Source organism: Gossypium raimondii, chromosome 13 (genome assembly GCF_025698545.1).
Source record: "Gossypium raimondii isolate GPD5lz chromosome 13, ASM2569854v1, whole genome shotgun sequence".
In the NCBI taxonomy this organism is placed as follows: Eukaryota; Viridiplantae; Streptophyta; class Magnoliopsida; order Malvales; family Malvaceae; genus Gossypium; species Gossypium raimondii.
The window spans coordinates 53873224-53889021 of NC_068577.1; the positions used below are offsets into that span (position 1 = coordinate 53873224).

The window sequence follows — 15798 nt, forward strand, 5'->3', positions numbered from 1 at the left end:
TTTTTTGAGTAAAAAAAAAAAAAAGAAAGAAAATTGGGTTGATCCTTGGAAATGGAAATCTGCATCTGAAAAATGCAGTTGAGCTGTGTTGGCCTCTCTGTTTCCCAGTACTGGGAAAATTGGCTCGTTATTCCCATAACTGATTGTTTGTACGTTTTGAAATTTGGCTATGGAATCAAGCTACAATCACTGGAAAATGGACCTCTCTATTTCCCAGTAAAGGAAAATGGCAGAGGGAATCACGTCTGCATGCCTAATTTTTGTAAATGTTCCAAGAAGTTAATATATATATATATATATATATATATATATATATATATATATATATATAAAACACAAAAGCAGAGGTTGAAAGCATTGGGTTCCTTTGGGGGGAATTTGTTACATGCAGACTTTGGTTAAAAATTTCTCTCCTATGGTGAACCCTTTCAATTTTCATATTTCTTGTTTATTCAATATCTACCCACTAATTAGTCATTGTAAGGGTAAATGATTTGTTTCCAATTAGCTCGGGTTTAAATTTGGATAACTCCTTCCTCGAAGCTAACATCTCTTCGAGAAATAATTGTATAAAATTAGGATAACATGTCATTTGTATTCCTTTTCAATAATCTAATGCTATTTTAGGATTTTTATCCTGAATTTCAATCCAACATGATGTGCTGAAATTCAGGATAAAAATGTTGAAATAGCATTAGATTATTAAAAGGATACAAATAACATGCTATCCAGTTTTATATAATCCTTTCTCCACGACATGTATTTGATTTAACTTTTGGATGGAATTAATTTTGAGTTTTAAAATTTTCTTTTATATTGAATGGTATAATTACCTTTTAGGACCTCTTTTAATTTAATCTCTTTAAATAAATAGAAAATTTTCATTTTTTATCTTAATCAATTTAAGTAATTTCAATTTTGAACATATATATACATACTTTGCTTTGACTCCTTCAATTTATTTTAATTTTATCACGTCCCAAGCAGAGGCGAAACCAGAAAAATTATTTAGGGGCCAAAGTTAAATTGTAATTTTTACGATAGAAAAAATACAATTCCACTATTTTAATACACTATATCTTTATACTTTTTAAAGAATTAAATTAAAATTTTATATTTTAGAGGGGGCCAAAGTAGAATTTTACCTTTATTAAAAAAATTCATTTTAGGGCAGCCAGAACCCTCATCCCCTAATTTCTTCACTGATCCCGAGACCTGCTTGGGTTATTTCGGATTATGATCCCTTGAAATTACTAGTTCATATTATTCCGAATTCAAGCTAAGTTTTAGCTTGGATCGGATTAAATTGAAAATGATGGAGTTTAATTTAAAATCTATACCATCAAAATTCTGAAAAGAAAAAAGAAGCGAATATTTACGAAAAAGAATCAAGTTCTCGAAGCCCAACAACAATACTGTTGATGCCGACAAATAAAATGGGCTTTCATTTATCAAAAAAAATTGGAGACACCTTCCAAAATTCCAAACAAAACAAAGCCCACAATACAAATACATTAAAAGGATTATGTTGGCCCAAATATCCCTCGGGTTTGGGCTCTTCTTTGTTTCGTAAAAGTTTTACGACGTCTTTAGTTAATTCAAATAATTAACATTATTAATCCTTTCGTTTTTAAAGAAACATTGTTAGCATATTGAGTTAAAATTTGTATTTTAACGGTCTCTATCTGAATCTCATTTGCTAAGAATTTTCCTAATTCACTTCTTTTAAGGTATATCTTTACAATACCTGTTAGGATTTAGAATCGTGAAAAAGTTGTGTTTTGATTTGTGTCAACGACAATCAAAGCATATAGGCACAATATGATTATACTTGTCAATTTTTCGTTAAATCTTTGTATTACCATATGTGATGTATTATGCAACAAAATAGTAAGTAGGATAGCTTGTAAAAAACTCATGAAAAATTTATCTCTTACAGAGTAAGTATATAAGGCGTGAAAAGTCTTTATAGTTTTTTTTAACAATCTCATTATATGTTCTGATTATATCTGCTATTTTTTATACAATGCCTAGAACTACTCATAGTCCCTTCCCAACCCTTAAATAGGAGGATAATGCGCTTCAGCATACTTGAATCCACGTCCTCCTGTGCTAGCAATAATGCCTATGCCAATCGAGCTAAGATTCAATCGACAAAAAGAAGTCTTTATATATCGTTGCAAATAAAGGTGGATTTAAAGATAAGGTAACCATTTCCAATAAATAGATATGATGAGAATTTGAAATTAAAGATAAGGATGGTAAGAGTGCTAATTGATATTACTAAGTTGGATATTTAATTGTTATAAATTATGGAGTTTAAGACATAGAGAGAATTGAGTAAATTACTACTATTTGTTTGAAAGAATAATCGCATTTGTGAGTGTCTCGTCATCTTTGAATGACTTTATGGCTTAGTAGGTAATAAAAACTACATTTAGATGTGTAAAGGTGAGACGGCAACTGAAAAGTGTTAGGATTGAACGTGAATCATTATTCTTTGTACTATGCTGATATTAGTAGATTGGTTATCTGAGCACGACTTGGCAAAGCTTCATTATTGTTGTTATAACTGCTGTAGACACAACTCTTTTCACAATATAACCAAGCATCAATACCTTTTTATACTTAGTACTGAAACCTCTCTTCCTATGTTTTATGATTACTAACATAGGATCACTCTAATTTTTTTAAACCTTAATTAATTAGAAACCCCATAATTACAAATTTGGTGGTTTGTTTGAGGGTTCATTGAATTTGTTTGTTAATTGCACATCCAGTTGCAATTGAGTTTAACAACTAGGAAAGTAAATTTAGAAATGAACACAGAGGTTGCTTGAATAGTTTGGGAGAACATCTTACATCTACAAGGATTTCCCCAAAAAGTAATACTATCAATCACCTAGTTATAAATTGTGCCCTCACTCCAAAACATCAACTAGATCACTCTCCACATTAAAACTTTCTTCCTTGAAAGCTTAGTCATAAATTGAACATGAAGAATAGTTTGTTTGCGATGAATTTACTATAAGTCTCACAATGAACAAAATACGTGCTCTCTATCTTCATGCTTAGTTATAATAATAAGCTTTGTCTTCAGTAAAGAAACAAATATTCAAAGATCTTTTAGGTGTGGTCTTTTTCTGGAAATTGGATTACTTTATTTAAGGAAAAGAAAATTAGATCTCTTTACTTAAAGAAAAGAAACAAATATAAAGAGATGTGGTTTTCTTTTTTTTTTGGAAGTTTGATCTCTTTATTTAAGAAAACTTGATAACATTAGAAGTCTTCAAAAGGGTCCTTAATTGATTTAAATTCAACATGGTCCAATTTAATATATTATGTAACACCTCTAACCCGTATTCGTTGCTGGAACAGGGTTACGGAGCATTACCAGAATAAACAGATCAAATACAAATATTTGATATTATTTAACATTGTTGTCAGATATTATTCATAAAGTCTCTTATATGAGCCCTCAAGACTCAAAACATGCATTAGAATCAAGTCGGGACTAAATCGGGTACTTAGAGAATTTTTCGCGAAATTTCAAATTTTTCCAAAGGTGCAGGGGACACACGCTCGTATGGCCAGGCCGTGTGAGTCACATGGCCAAGAAACACGCCCATGTCTTAGGTCGTGTGGGCATTCGAAATAGGGCACACGGTCGTGTCCCAGCCTGTGTCCAAGTTAGGGAGGTTATTGACTTGGGTCACACGCCCGTATGATATGCCGTGTGTAGGTGCAGGGGTCACACGGCCAAGACACACACCCATGTGTTAGGCCACATGAAAAATCCTGAGCATTCTATTTTGAAATTTTAAGATGCAGGGGACACACAGTCAAGACACACGCCCATGTGTCAGGCCGTGTGTCACACACAGCTGAGATACACACCTGTGTCTCTGCCTGTGTGGACGAAAATAGGCCTTTCCAAGGTCACTTTTCTCACCCAACTTGTCTCACACCTATATCAACACATAAATACATTCACAAGGCAATACCAATCACTCAAATCAAGTTTTAAACAAGTCATTTTGTCACATATATATTAGCATTCTCATTCACCATGATGATCAAAACTTATATTTGCTTACTTATACCAAACATATATCAAACATGATAAAACGACACACATATATATTTAAATAAAAATATGTTCACTTAAGCCATACCAATGGCAAATCACAAGCAACCCACATATATGTTATCATTTGGCCAAACTTAGCCTATACATGCCACTATATCCAAAAGAAATTTTGTTGTTTATAACGAAGTGAGCTGAAGGATAGTGTGATGTTGCTCCGACCAGCTTCCATCCTTTACTAGCTTCCGAGTACTATAAAACAGAGGAAATAAAACAGAGTAAGCACTTAATGCTTAGTAAGTTTGTATAGAAGGAAATTAACTTACCAATCATTTATATTTAAAGTAAGCATGTATAATTCATCTAAAGAAATTTGGCAATTTTCCTAAACACATATAACTTCAAGAAACATGTTAGTCATGTATTTCATGTGAACATCAAGAAACAATGATGAGATCATCATGTAACAATTTTCATATACATAAGCTTTCCACATCATATATCCATATAACATGTACATTTTCATAATAATTCATCTCAAGTTCAGATTATTCTATGTCGAAACTTTACTCATTGAATTTATTAGAAATATCGATGGATACACAGGTAGTACACTTGAAGTGTATAAACTGTAATCCGTCAATTCATGTTCGGGAGTGCTCGTTAAAGTATATAATCGGGAAGCACTCTCTTGAGCCATATAACGAGAAGCTTATCCGGGCTGTATAACGGGAAGCTCATAAGAGTCATAATCAGGAAGCTCATACGAGCCAATAATGGGTCAAAGAGCCATTAACGGGAAGCTCAGGATAGCCATATATCAGGAAGTTTAAGCGAGCCATTTCGGGAAGCTCACAAAGAGCCTTTAATCGGGAAGCTCACGAAGAGCCATATAATGGGATGCTCATAAGAGCTGCGGTGTGTCCACAACACATGCAGGATCCCAACCGATCGGGATGTTCCGAAGAGCTATTATCGGGAAGTTCGCAAGAACCAAATAACGGGAAGCTCGAGAGGGCTAATAACGGGACGCTCTTTTGAGCTATGGTGTGTCCGTAACATATACAGGACCACAACCAATACAGAAAATCATGTATCTATCGAATTTCATTTATTCAAACGAGACTTGACATTTATAGGACTTTGTCGAATATGTAGCCAATTTCATACAAATAACAATTACACAATTCACATATACAACATTCACTTAAAACATATAAATATACATAATTTAGTTACATGAAATTTCCTTGACAAGTGTTCATTGATTTGTTGTCTACTAATCTGAGACTTTCTCTTTTCCTCGATCTAATTTCGTATTTGTCTATCTGGATCTAATTAGGCCAAATAAGTTTTCTCATTCTTCAATTCTCCATGGCTAGGGTTTCCATATTTTATTTGGGAAAGATGGTAATAAAATGATGATATTTCCATTATTTTATTATTTATTATCTTTATTTTTCATCTTTCTAATTTGATCCTTTTCTTTTTCTAATTTTCCATGGATGAATCATCAAACTTATCTACTAACTCCTCTTAATAGTCTATTTGCCATATAAGGACATCAAATTTTGAATTCCATAGCTATTTGATCCTTTTAGCTACTAGAATTCAACTTTTGCATTTTATGCAATTTGGTCCTTTTCTCAATTAAACATGAAATCGGTAAAAATTTTCTTAACAAAATTCCTATATGATATTCCTATCATAATGCAAATCATGAAATAATATTAAAATAATTTTTCTTACTGACTCAGATTTGTAGTCCTGAAACCACTGTTTTGATTTTACTAAAAACGGGCTGTTACAAATTGCTATTAAAAATCCTCCAAGATATGTATGAAAAGTCTGAGTCTTTTTTTTTGGTAAAAAGATGCCAACAAATATTACAAGTTGCACACTAACCCAGATGTACGATGAGTTGTAATTGGCATTACATCTGGGATATGCAACTGGCACTAATTAAACATATTTATAGGTTAGGCACGGCAGTAGAGGTGATCATGGGCTGGGCGGCCCGACCCGGCTCGATGGCCCACCCAAAATATGGGAGGGTTCGGGTAAAAATATAGGCCCAAAATATGGGTTTGGGAAAAAAAAGAGGCCCGTTTAGAATTTTTTTATTTTTAAAATATTTTTAAAATACTTATTTTATTTTTTATTTTTAAAATAAATTTTTGGTGTTTATTAAAAAATGGGCCGGACCAGGCTCGGGCTTAGGTATTTTTCCCGGGCTGGGCCTGAACAAAATTTCAAGCCCATATTTTAGGCCGGGCCGGGCTTAGGATGCGGGCCAAAAAATTTTTTTGGGTCTAGCCTGAACCCGACTCGGACCGGCCCATGATCACCTCTACACTGCAGTTAACACTAATTACGTAGTTAATATAAGTTCAGAAGAATAAGTAACTAGCCTCGGCTTTCGAGCGTTGATCTAATAGCAACTTAATATCTTCCAGCTCCTCGGGTAGTCCCACATAACTTGGCCCATGGTTCCATCTAGAAAAGTGATATGTTAGCTCAAACATATGATAAATAAACATAAAAATGGTAGCCGCCACCATGCCCATGACTGCAGTAGGAGTAGGCAACCATTGATTGACAACTTATTCGATTTCGTGGTCCGACACAACTCCTGGTATAACATGGCCAACATGGTTGATCCCCAACTCAGTTGTCCGCATTCTTTGAAGTCTACTAAGTGTAGTAGTCACCTTATGTGCACCAAATTTTAAGATTTATCGAGTATTAAAATGTCCCCAATTAACTGAAAGATGAATGCTTAGGGGTATTGTTTTTTAATGACCTCGGTCACTTGGGGAGGAAGCTTTATCAAAAAATTTCACAACCAATTCATCGATATCCGCCTACTTTCAAAATTGTCCAGGACCTTCCCCAATAATGCCGCTCAGAGATCCTCTATACTGGGAACGATCACAACTCCCGTGACAACTGACCCATCCACCAGCAGAACGAGTTGTAATGCCACGTCCACCAGTGTGATTGTAGACTCGTCACATGGAAGATGAAAAGTGTGTGTCTCGGGCCTCCATCTTTCCACCAACGTGCTGATGTGTCTAGGATTGAGTTTGAAGCCCCCGAGCATACGAGACGTATGAAAGAATCTCGCCTCTTGCAAGTAACCATGAATTTCAATGATCGGAGGCTTTGCCAAATTATGTATGAATGCCTCCAAAACAGGATCATCCGCCTATTTATAACGACAAAAAATTATTTAATTAAAAATTTTTTTGAACTTAACTTAATCGAAAGTAACGAATATTAAATTTTCGTCTTACCGTTACTGCTTGAGCGGGGAAAATGTGATTGTCATTGAAATGAACTAGAGAGGTTGCCATTCATTAAAACTTAATCTGAACGAATAAAATACAAAAACAAAAATAAAAAACTAATATTTTTAAACGAGAATATCAAAAATTTTAGAACAAGAACTTGAGAAAATTGAGAGAGTTGAGAGAATTAGGAGAGATTAGAAATAATTGAGAGAATAGGATGCGAGTGAAAAAAAATAAATTTTGGGGGTATTTATAAGTAAAAAAAATTTGATTGTTGCCCCCATTTTAATTTTTTTTACCGTTGCACGATCAACATTTCAAGAGCCGTTGGATTTGACCGTTGAAGGAAAACACGTTTAATTGGGTGTGTTTTCTGTTTCTCTCTCCAAAAACGATTTGTTTCCCTAAATTTTTCAAAAATCGACTTATAAGCCTAATTAAAAAGAAAACAAAGACATATATGGCTAATTTAGTCGAAGGATCAAAAGACAACGTAGAAGAAATGATGTAAGGTAATAAAAACTCTTACACTATGTTTGGTTGGGTGTATTGGCATAGCCAATACACCCCTAATCAGTGGCCCCACCTAATCCCCCCTTATTCCTATGTTTGGTTCATGGTATTGCTAATACCATTGTAATCCATTACTGACTTAATCGGTGAAATTCATCGATTTGTAATCCATCCCTTTTGCCCAGATTAGGCGCCGCTTCAGTAAACCATCCTTGTGTTACCCTCCCATCAGCTTCCCCTTTGTTTCTCTTCTGTTCCTTCTAGCCTCTGCCGATTTGCTCCCTCTGTTTCTTTTCTTTTCTGCCCTCTGTTTATTTTCTTTTCTTTTCTTCCGATTTGCTCCCTCCGTTTATTTTCTTTTCTTTTCTGCCCTCTGTTTATTTTCTTTTCTTTTCTGCCAATTTGCTTCCTTTGTTTCTTTTCTTTTCTTTTCTACACATTTACCAGTTTCTGCTGATTTCCGAGTTACTGCAACTGAAAGGTAGGTTTCTAACTCTCTGTCAACCTTGTTATTGTCTTTTGTTTTTTCTGCATGTAAGCAGATTCGAATCACTCCCTTGTTAGTGCCCTTTTCTCATTAATCGGTAACTGCATGTAATCGGTTTCCCCTTTTCTCATTACAGGTTCTTCTTCATCTCACTGTGCCCCGATTTGCTCATTTACAGGTTAGTTTTCCATAGTTATTTTGTTTGTATTGCATGTCCGATTGAAATGTAGTTTTCCCCGATTGCATGTATACTCTTCTGCATAGGACATCATTCCGTTCCGGAGAAACAATTTTCGGATTAGGCTTAAGAATTGATGACTGTTGTTTGTTGATAAGGTGCCTTGGCTTAAGAATTGATGACTGTTGTCTGTTGTTTGTTGATGTGTTTTCTGTTATTGGTTAGGCTTAAGAAATGCATACTGTTGTTTGTTGATAGTGTTGCTTGCTTTAATATGGATGGATGAGGCTATTGAATTGTAGTGTTATTATGCATATTGTTGATACTGTTGTTTGTTGATGTGTTTTGTGTTTTTGGTTAGGCTTAAGAAATGCATACTGTGGTAAGAATGATAGAAATTTGTAAGAATGATAGAAGGATTATTCTCAGGCACACCTCAAATACATCTTACACCAGTTAAATGTCTCATATCAGTTATATAAGTAATGTCGCACTTTACCAGTCCATACCTCAACAAACAATTAACTTTGGAGTGTAACCAGATTTTCTTACACATCATATCATACCTATCAAAAAGAATTCCAGGTTGGTGATAAACATATTTATTTTCTTTGGAAATCTCATATTCCCTTCTTTTATGATGTAGGTAAACCACAAATTTGAATTTAGAGAATCAATTAATTGTCGCTTGCAAATAAAAGTACCATTTTAAATGGAAAATAGATTCATGAAGTATGCAGTTCATGGAAACAATATGACATGAAAGTAATCATTATTAGGACAAGTATCTAGCGAGTGAATAGGAATATGAGAGATCTTGCAGATTATCCTTTACCTGCCTTCTTGCTTTGGTGAGTGCAATGGAGTCTCCGTTCTGATCTTACCTAAACCTGATAAACCAGAATAAACTTGGGTAATACCATGTTATTAGGATGTTGAAATTTGAAAACCACTTGCATCAGTATCTTGATAACATAGAAAACAAGTAATTAATCAAAGTTGAGATACCTTCATTAGTGATGCACTAGCAAGTTAATTAGAGCCTAAATGGGTAAGGTAACTGTAATTCCTTCTATAATACTGAGAAATGCATACATTATCTGTTAATTTATTTTTTTATTTATGAAATTTACCTTTTTTGATCTTTTTATTGAAAAGTATTAAGGGAGCAAGTTTGTTAATCATCTTTAAAACTGACTTGACTACTTCAACTTTGAATGCTTTGAAATGTTTGCTCACTGATAAATGAATGGAGACAGACTAATTTCGTGAATGATCCTATATTCTCTAAATTATGTTTTAATATATATAAATATTGAATGTGTGTTAATACGACTAGTTTGAAATGAATTAACACCCAAGTACATTTACTGCTAATTTGATCTCCAAGTTGGTGTGGAATTATGAAACTAAGAGAGTTTTTTCCTATATGTTGCTTTTACATTTCACTCTTTTGAAATATGTATGTGTAGCGTATGTTTGGATATATGTATGAAGATACTGATACTTCAATATCTTTCAAGTATTCCATTTTTCTAAAATAATTAAACATACACATGGTCGGTTACATAGATATCAAAGCCCTTATGATTTCAATCTTGTAGGTAAAGTACTTGTACATTACAAATTCATGGATGAATATTGTTATAAAAGGAGCAATATATAATTTGGTACTTGTGTTTTTCTTTTTAATCTATTATTTGTATTTGATAAATATTTTGATACTTAAAGATAATGGTGTACCAATTCTTGTATTAATATCAAAAATGTGAGTACTACATGGATCAAAAATGATGAGATCGTTATAATTTAAAAGGACATCAAACTTTAGTACCAATTCTTGTATTAATATCAATTATGATCTTTATTTAACGATTTTGATACTTTCAAAGATCTCGTTCAAATTTAAACATTGTTAAAATAATTGTGCTAACTTTAAGCTCAAATAAAAAATTGCATGAAGGAATGGTATATTCATGGTACCTAAAAAGATGGGGAAGTAACCAAGAGAACCACAAATGATGAAAGAGCAAAATAATAGTAATAAATGAAGGCATGTGGGCATTGGCCTAGAATGGTACCCCCAAATTAATTGATGAAAAAAGAATTAAAAGAAATTTTATATCATAAATTCAATGACACAAAATTATAAGCAGATGGTGAAAAATAAACCATGGGTTCCCACAAACATCTATGTTTGTTGTATTAATCAATTCCTTTACCTACATTGTGGACTTTACCTTTTTCTACCCCTAATTTCAGCTTTTATTGCAGTTTGTACCAATTTTTTCATTCCAAAACCAATATAGCTCTTTGCCTCTTAATTCTCTAGCCCCTAACATGGACTACGTACATATGTATACATAAAACCTAGTTGCTCTCATTTTTAATTTGTTTGTCTCTCAATTATTTTTATAAAATTTATATATGATACATTGATTGTATATAAGATTATTTCATCTAACCTTTTCTTAATATAAGTTAATTATGTTTATCCGAATATAATTCTCAAGTTATATTTTGATTTGAGTAATTTTATGAAATTATATATCATTATTAAATTAAATTAAATATTAATTATTTTAAATTGTATAAATTCATATAAGAAAATTTATTATCAAGAATTTTATGAAATTATATATTATTATTAAATTATACAAATTCATATAAGATAATTTATTAGTTATAATTATTTTAAATTTTATTAAATCATATATTTTAATTAAAATATATTTAATATTAATTATTTAAAATTATCTTTTATAGTGTAATATATTATGATTTGAGTAAATTCATATAAGAATATTAATTATTAAGAATTTTATTAAATTATATATTTTAATTATAATATATTTAATAATAATTATGTTAATTTTTATTTTATAGTATCATATATTATGATTGAGTAAATTCATATAAGAATATTGATTATTAAGAATTTTATTAAATTATATATTTTAATTATAATATATTTAATAATAATTATGTTAATTTATATTTTATAGTATCATATATTATGATTTGAGTAAATTCATATAAGAATATTAATTATTAAGAATTTTATTAAATTATATATTTTAATTATAATATATTTAATAATAATTATGTTTAAATATTATTAAATTATTTATTATTGATAATAATAATCTTATTAAAATTTAAATAACAATAACAATAATCATTTACCAAAACAAATTTATGGTAAGGGTATTCTAGTCATTTTAGTTTTTTCCATTATGCTATTACACCTCTATTCCATTCAACCAAACACAAGATTACTATTACGCCTCTATTCCATTACATTCAACCAAACAATTGATTTGCTATTACACCTCTATTCCATTACGCCTCTATTCCATTACGCCTATATTCCAATACAGCGAACCAAACGTGCTCTTATATTTTCACTTGGTTATATGTTTGTTTCTTCTTAAAATTTTCTTAAGGAAGATTTGTACCAAGTAATTAATTTCTATCCATTTGGATTTTGGAGTGGTTGGGATGCATCCTATGTTGGGTTGGTAAATGTTTAAAATAATGATTTTTTAAATAATTTTATTATATTTGTCTTTTTTTCTTTTACACAATGCTTAAAACTATTAATAGTCTTTTCTCAACCTATAATTAGAAAGATAATGCGCTTCAACATACTCGAACGCATATCCTTTTGTATTGAAGATAATGCTTATACCAATCGAGTTAAGACTCAATTAGCTAAAAAAATAAGTGAAAATTGAAGTAGATGATAATCAAATTATGAACTAAATATTAAAATTTAACATGGTAGGTTCCAAAATTAGAATTCCACCTAGACCTGTCCATGGGCCGGGCCGGGCCCAGAAAAAATTTTCGGCCCACCTTCTAGGCCCGCGCCCAACCCGGCCCGAAATATGGGCCTAAAATTTTACCCAGGCACGGCTCGAGAAAAATATCATAAGCCCGAGCTCGGCCCGGCCCGGCCCATTTTTTAATAAACATTAAAAAATTATTTTAAAAATAAAAAAATAAAAATATTTTAAAAGTATTTTAAAATTAAAAAATAAAAAAATATATTTATTATATTCGGGCCGGGCCAAGATGGACCCAGGCAAAAAAAGTGGTGCCCGAGTCCCGGCCCCTTTTTTTACCCAAGCCCATATTTCGGGCCTATATTTTACCCGAACCCTCCCATATTTCGGGCGGGCCGTCGAGCCGGGCCGGGCCAGGCCGCCCAGCCCATGGACTGATCTAATTCCACCTTTCATTAACTGATAATAACTATACTACCCGTATATCCAAATCCATATTCGAAAAGACCCCAAAAAGTCGTCAATCTTTTTCTTCCCATTTTCCACTTTGAATTGTCTCTGTTACCTCTTCTCTTATCCATCTTCCACCTTCGCCAACTCCCTCAAACCTCATCCACCAAACATGCCTACCTTAACCTCTCTGAAACGATCCTCGCCGTCGATGCTCCATCTCTCCCTTATCCAACAACGACTCCTAACCTGCCAGTTCTCGTCCCTGCCTCTTACCGACGCTTCAAACATCGACCCCAACAATAAAAGGGATTCCTTTTCCCGCACTTTCGTAAAATGGGTCTCCGGACTAGCTGTTGGTTCGAGCTTAGGTGCAGTCTATTGGTGGTACTCAACTTCAGTTTCGGATTGGGGTTCTGCTTTTTTCAAGAAACCCTTTTTGTCTTTCTCCGAATGGTCAATGGAAAGTGATGAATCTACCACCGATGGTTCGAAAACCGTGTTTCATAAACTAGCCCTCCCTGACTATAGCTCTAAGTTCATCTTTGGAGGTTATTGCTCTTCTTTCAAGTTTCTCTCAATCCTTTTTTGCTTTTAATTAGTAGTAACATGTAAAAAAAATTTTGATGGTAAATTTTCATTTTCCATTGCAGAGGTGTATAGAAGGAAAGTTTTCTTTAACTATGAAAAGCGATTAAGATTGCGGAGTCCACCGGAAAAGGTAAATGGTTGAATACTTAGTTGATTATATTTGGTTTACTTGCCTTTAGACTGTAAAGATACTACCTTTTGCATTGAGTTAGTAATTTGTATTTGGTTTTCATAAGGTATCTAATGGATATTGTTGTTATTTAATCTTTGTTGGGTCTTCATGCTTGGAGGTTTTTGAGTATTTTGCCTCTTTTCAAACCCCGGAAGGAGAACTGTTCATGAGACCAGCTGATCTAATGCGAGCTGTGGTTCCTGTTTTTCCTCCATCTGAATCCCACCTTGTTAGAGATGGTTATTTGACAGGGGAAAGGAGTCCGGGCGAGTTACGCTGCGATCCTTCCGAATTTTTCATGCTTTTTGATATGAACAGTGATGGATTAATATCTTTCAAAGAGTAAGTGGTTTATATCAAGTCTTGGACTTTTTCTTCTTTATTTGGATGATACAAAGTCTGAAATGTTATTTCTTCGGAGCAGGTATATCTTTTTTGTAACATTACTCAGTATTCCCGAGTCGAGCTTCTCCGTAGTATTCAAAATGTTCGATGCAGACAACAATGGGTATATTAAGCTAGTGGTCTTTGCTTTCTTTTCATTTTTTATTTCAACATGTTAATAAATTTGACTGTTAACTGCATATAGTGAGATTGATAAGGAGGAATTTAAGAAAGTGATGTCTCTGATGCGAGCTAATAACAGACAAGGGGCAGTCCAAAGGGATGGACTTCGCTTTGGGTTAAAAGTTAGTGGTTCTGTGGAGGACGGAGGTCTGGTGGAGTACTTCTTCGGAAAAGATGGAAAGGCACGTCTCCAACATGATAAATTTGTTCAATTCATGCGAAAGTTGCAGGATGAGGTTAGGCAGATTCTTCCAAGTCTTGACAAAATCGAAATTGTTTTCGTTAATGTTTGTGCATGATGTTTCTTTGAGAACAAAATGCATACGATTGTCGAGGATGTTTCACAGTGTACAATGCTTGCAAAGCATGGAAAATTGCTTTGAATTTCATTTCTTATCTTGGGGCCGGCTTTCATATTTTACCGTTTTCTTCCGCCCCCACACTTAGAAATTCGATGATTGTCATATACAAAGTAACGTGTATTTTATTTTGTAGATACTAAGATTAGAGTTTGATCATTATGACTACAAAGGCAGAGGAAGCATATCTGCCAAGGATTTTGCATTATCCATGGTTGCTGCTGCTGATATGAGTCATTTAGATAGGCTGCTAGAGCGGGTTGATGCATTAAATGACAAGCCACAACTTAGGGAGGTCCGAATCAGCTTGGATGAATTCAAACATTTTGCCGAGCTGCGTAGAAAATTGCAGCCGTTTTCTTTAGCACTTTTTAGCTATGGGAAAGTTAACGGTCTACTGACAAAGGACGACTTCAAACGGGCAGCATCTCATGTAAGCCTGGCATGTTTATGATCTTTATTTTCTTCTGTGACTGGTTAAGACTTTCAATAAGTAAGTTGTCAAAAACGTATACAGGTTTGTGGCGTATCACTTACTGACAATATTGTCGAGATCGTTTTCCATGTGTTTGACTCCAATAAAGATGGACATTTAAGCTCGGATGAGTTTGTTAGAGTTCTACGCAAGCGAGAAAGGGATATTGCTCAACCTGTAGAGTCAGGAATCATGGGACTTAAATCTTGCTGCTGGAACTGCTCGAATAATAGCTCCATTGGGCAGGTGATATCATAATCGGTTTTCCTTCACCTGAGGAGCTTCTGATATCTTATAACCTATATCAGCTGGATGTCTATCACAACTACAGAATGTGCATGTGCGTTGAAGCTGGGAAAATAGCTGTTGTTCAAGGCATTATCAGTTAATCATGTGGATGGTACTGATCTACTGACTTCCTCGGTTTGTTTTGTAACTGATGGGGGCATATCTGCGTTTACGTTTAGTCATCGGTATCTCTCGAGATCAGAAGATGTTGTGAATCATGGTAAGGACTAAGGAGCTTATACTAGCTGAGTTAGATGGCTCACAAGTGGTCCATATTGTCTGTTCTCTGCATAGACTTGCCTTGGCTTTTGGGGCTTGTATGCTGTTTTCTTACAAATTGCTCAGTTTTGTAGTTGAGAGATTAACCTAGTTTTAATTAAAATAATTAATCACATTACTAATTTAAATTAATTGACAATATTATAATTTTGATTTGAATAAATTGAAGGATAAACTATTAAAATAGTCACTTTAATTTACCTTAGATTATATTTTAGTCACTTATGTTTGAAATGTTACATTTTAGTCACTTATATTAACGTGTTGTAAC

General features: G+C 33.4%; 1 protein-coding gene across 2 annotated transcripts; it reads left to right on the forward strand.

The window, feature by feature from the left end:
- The first annotated feature begins 12841 nt into the window (after positions 1 to 12841).
- On the forward strand, positions 12842 to 15717 carry LOC105782387 (calcium uptake protein, mitochondrial). Of its 2 annotated transcripts, none has more exons than XM_012607092.2 (7): positions 12842 to 13347; positions 13450 to 13517; positions 13678 to 13901; positions 13984 to 14067; positions 14206 to 14362; positions 14622 to 14918; positions 15003 to 15717. In XM_012607092.2, exons 1-7 carry the CDS (start codon positions 12969 to 12971, stop codon positions 15216 to 15218), a joined length of 1425 nt encoding a protein of 474 aa, XP_012462546.1. In that variant the 5' UTR covers positions 12842 to 12968; the 3' UTR covers positions 15219 to 15717. The 2 variants fall into 2 exon arrangements, with proteins under 2 accessions (XP_012462546.1, XP_012462545.1); XM_012607091.2 differs by having other exon boundaries at positions 12843 to 13347; positions 14149 to 14362.
- The last annotated feature ends 81 nt before the right edge of the window (positions 15718 to 15798 follow it).

Excerpts from the sequence above, each read along its gene's own strand:
- LOC105782387 (XM_012607091.2), top strand. The coding sequence starts at position 12,969 with ATGCCTACCTTAACCTCTCTGAAACGATCCTCGCCGTCGATGCTCCAT. Across the intron at positions 13,902-13,983 it reads GGATTAATATCTTTCAAAGA|GTATATCTTTTTTGTAACAT; the intron begins GTAAGTGGTTTA and ends TCTTCGGAGCAG. Across the intron at positions 14,919-15,002 it reads TCAAACGGGCAGCATCTCAT|GTTTGTGGCGTATCACTTAC; the intron begins GTAAGCCTGGCA and ends AAACGTATACAG.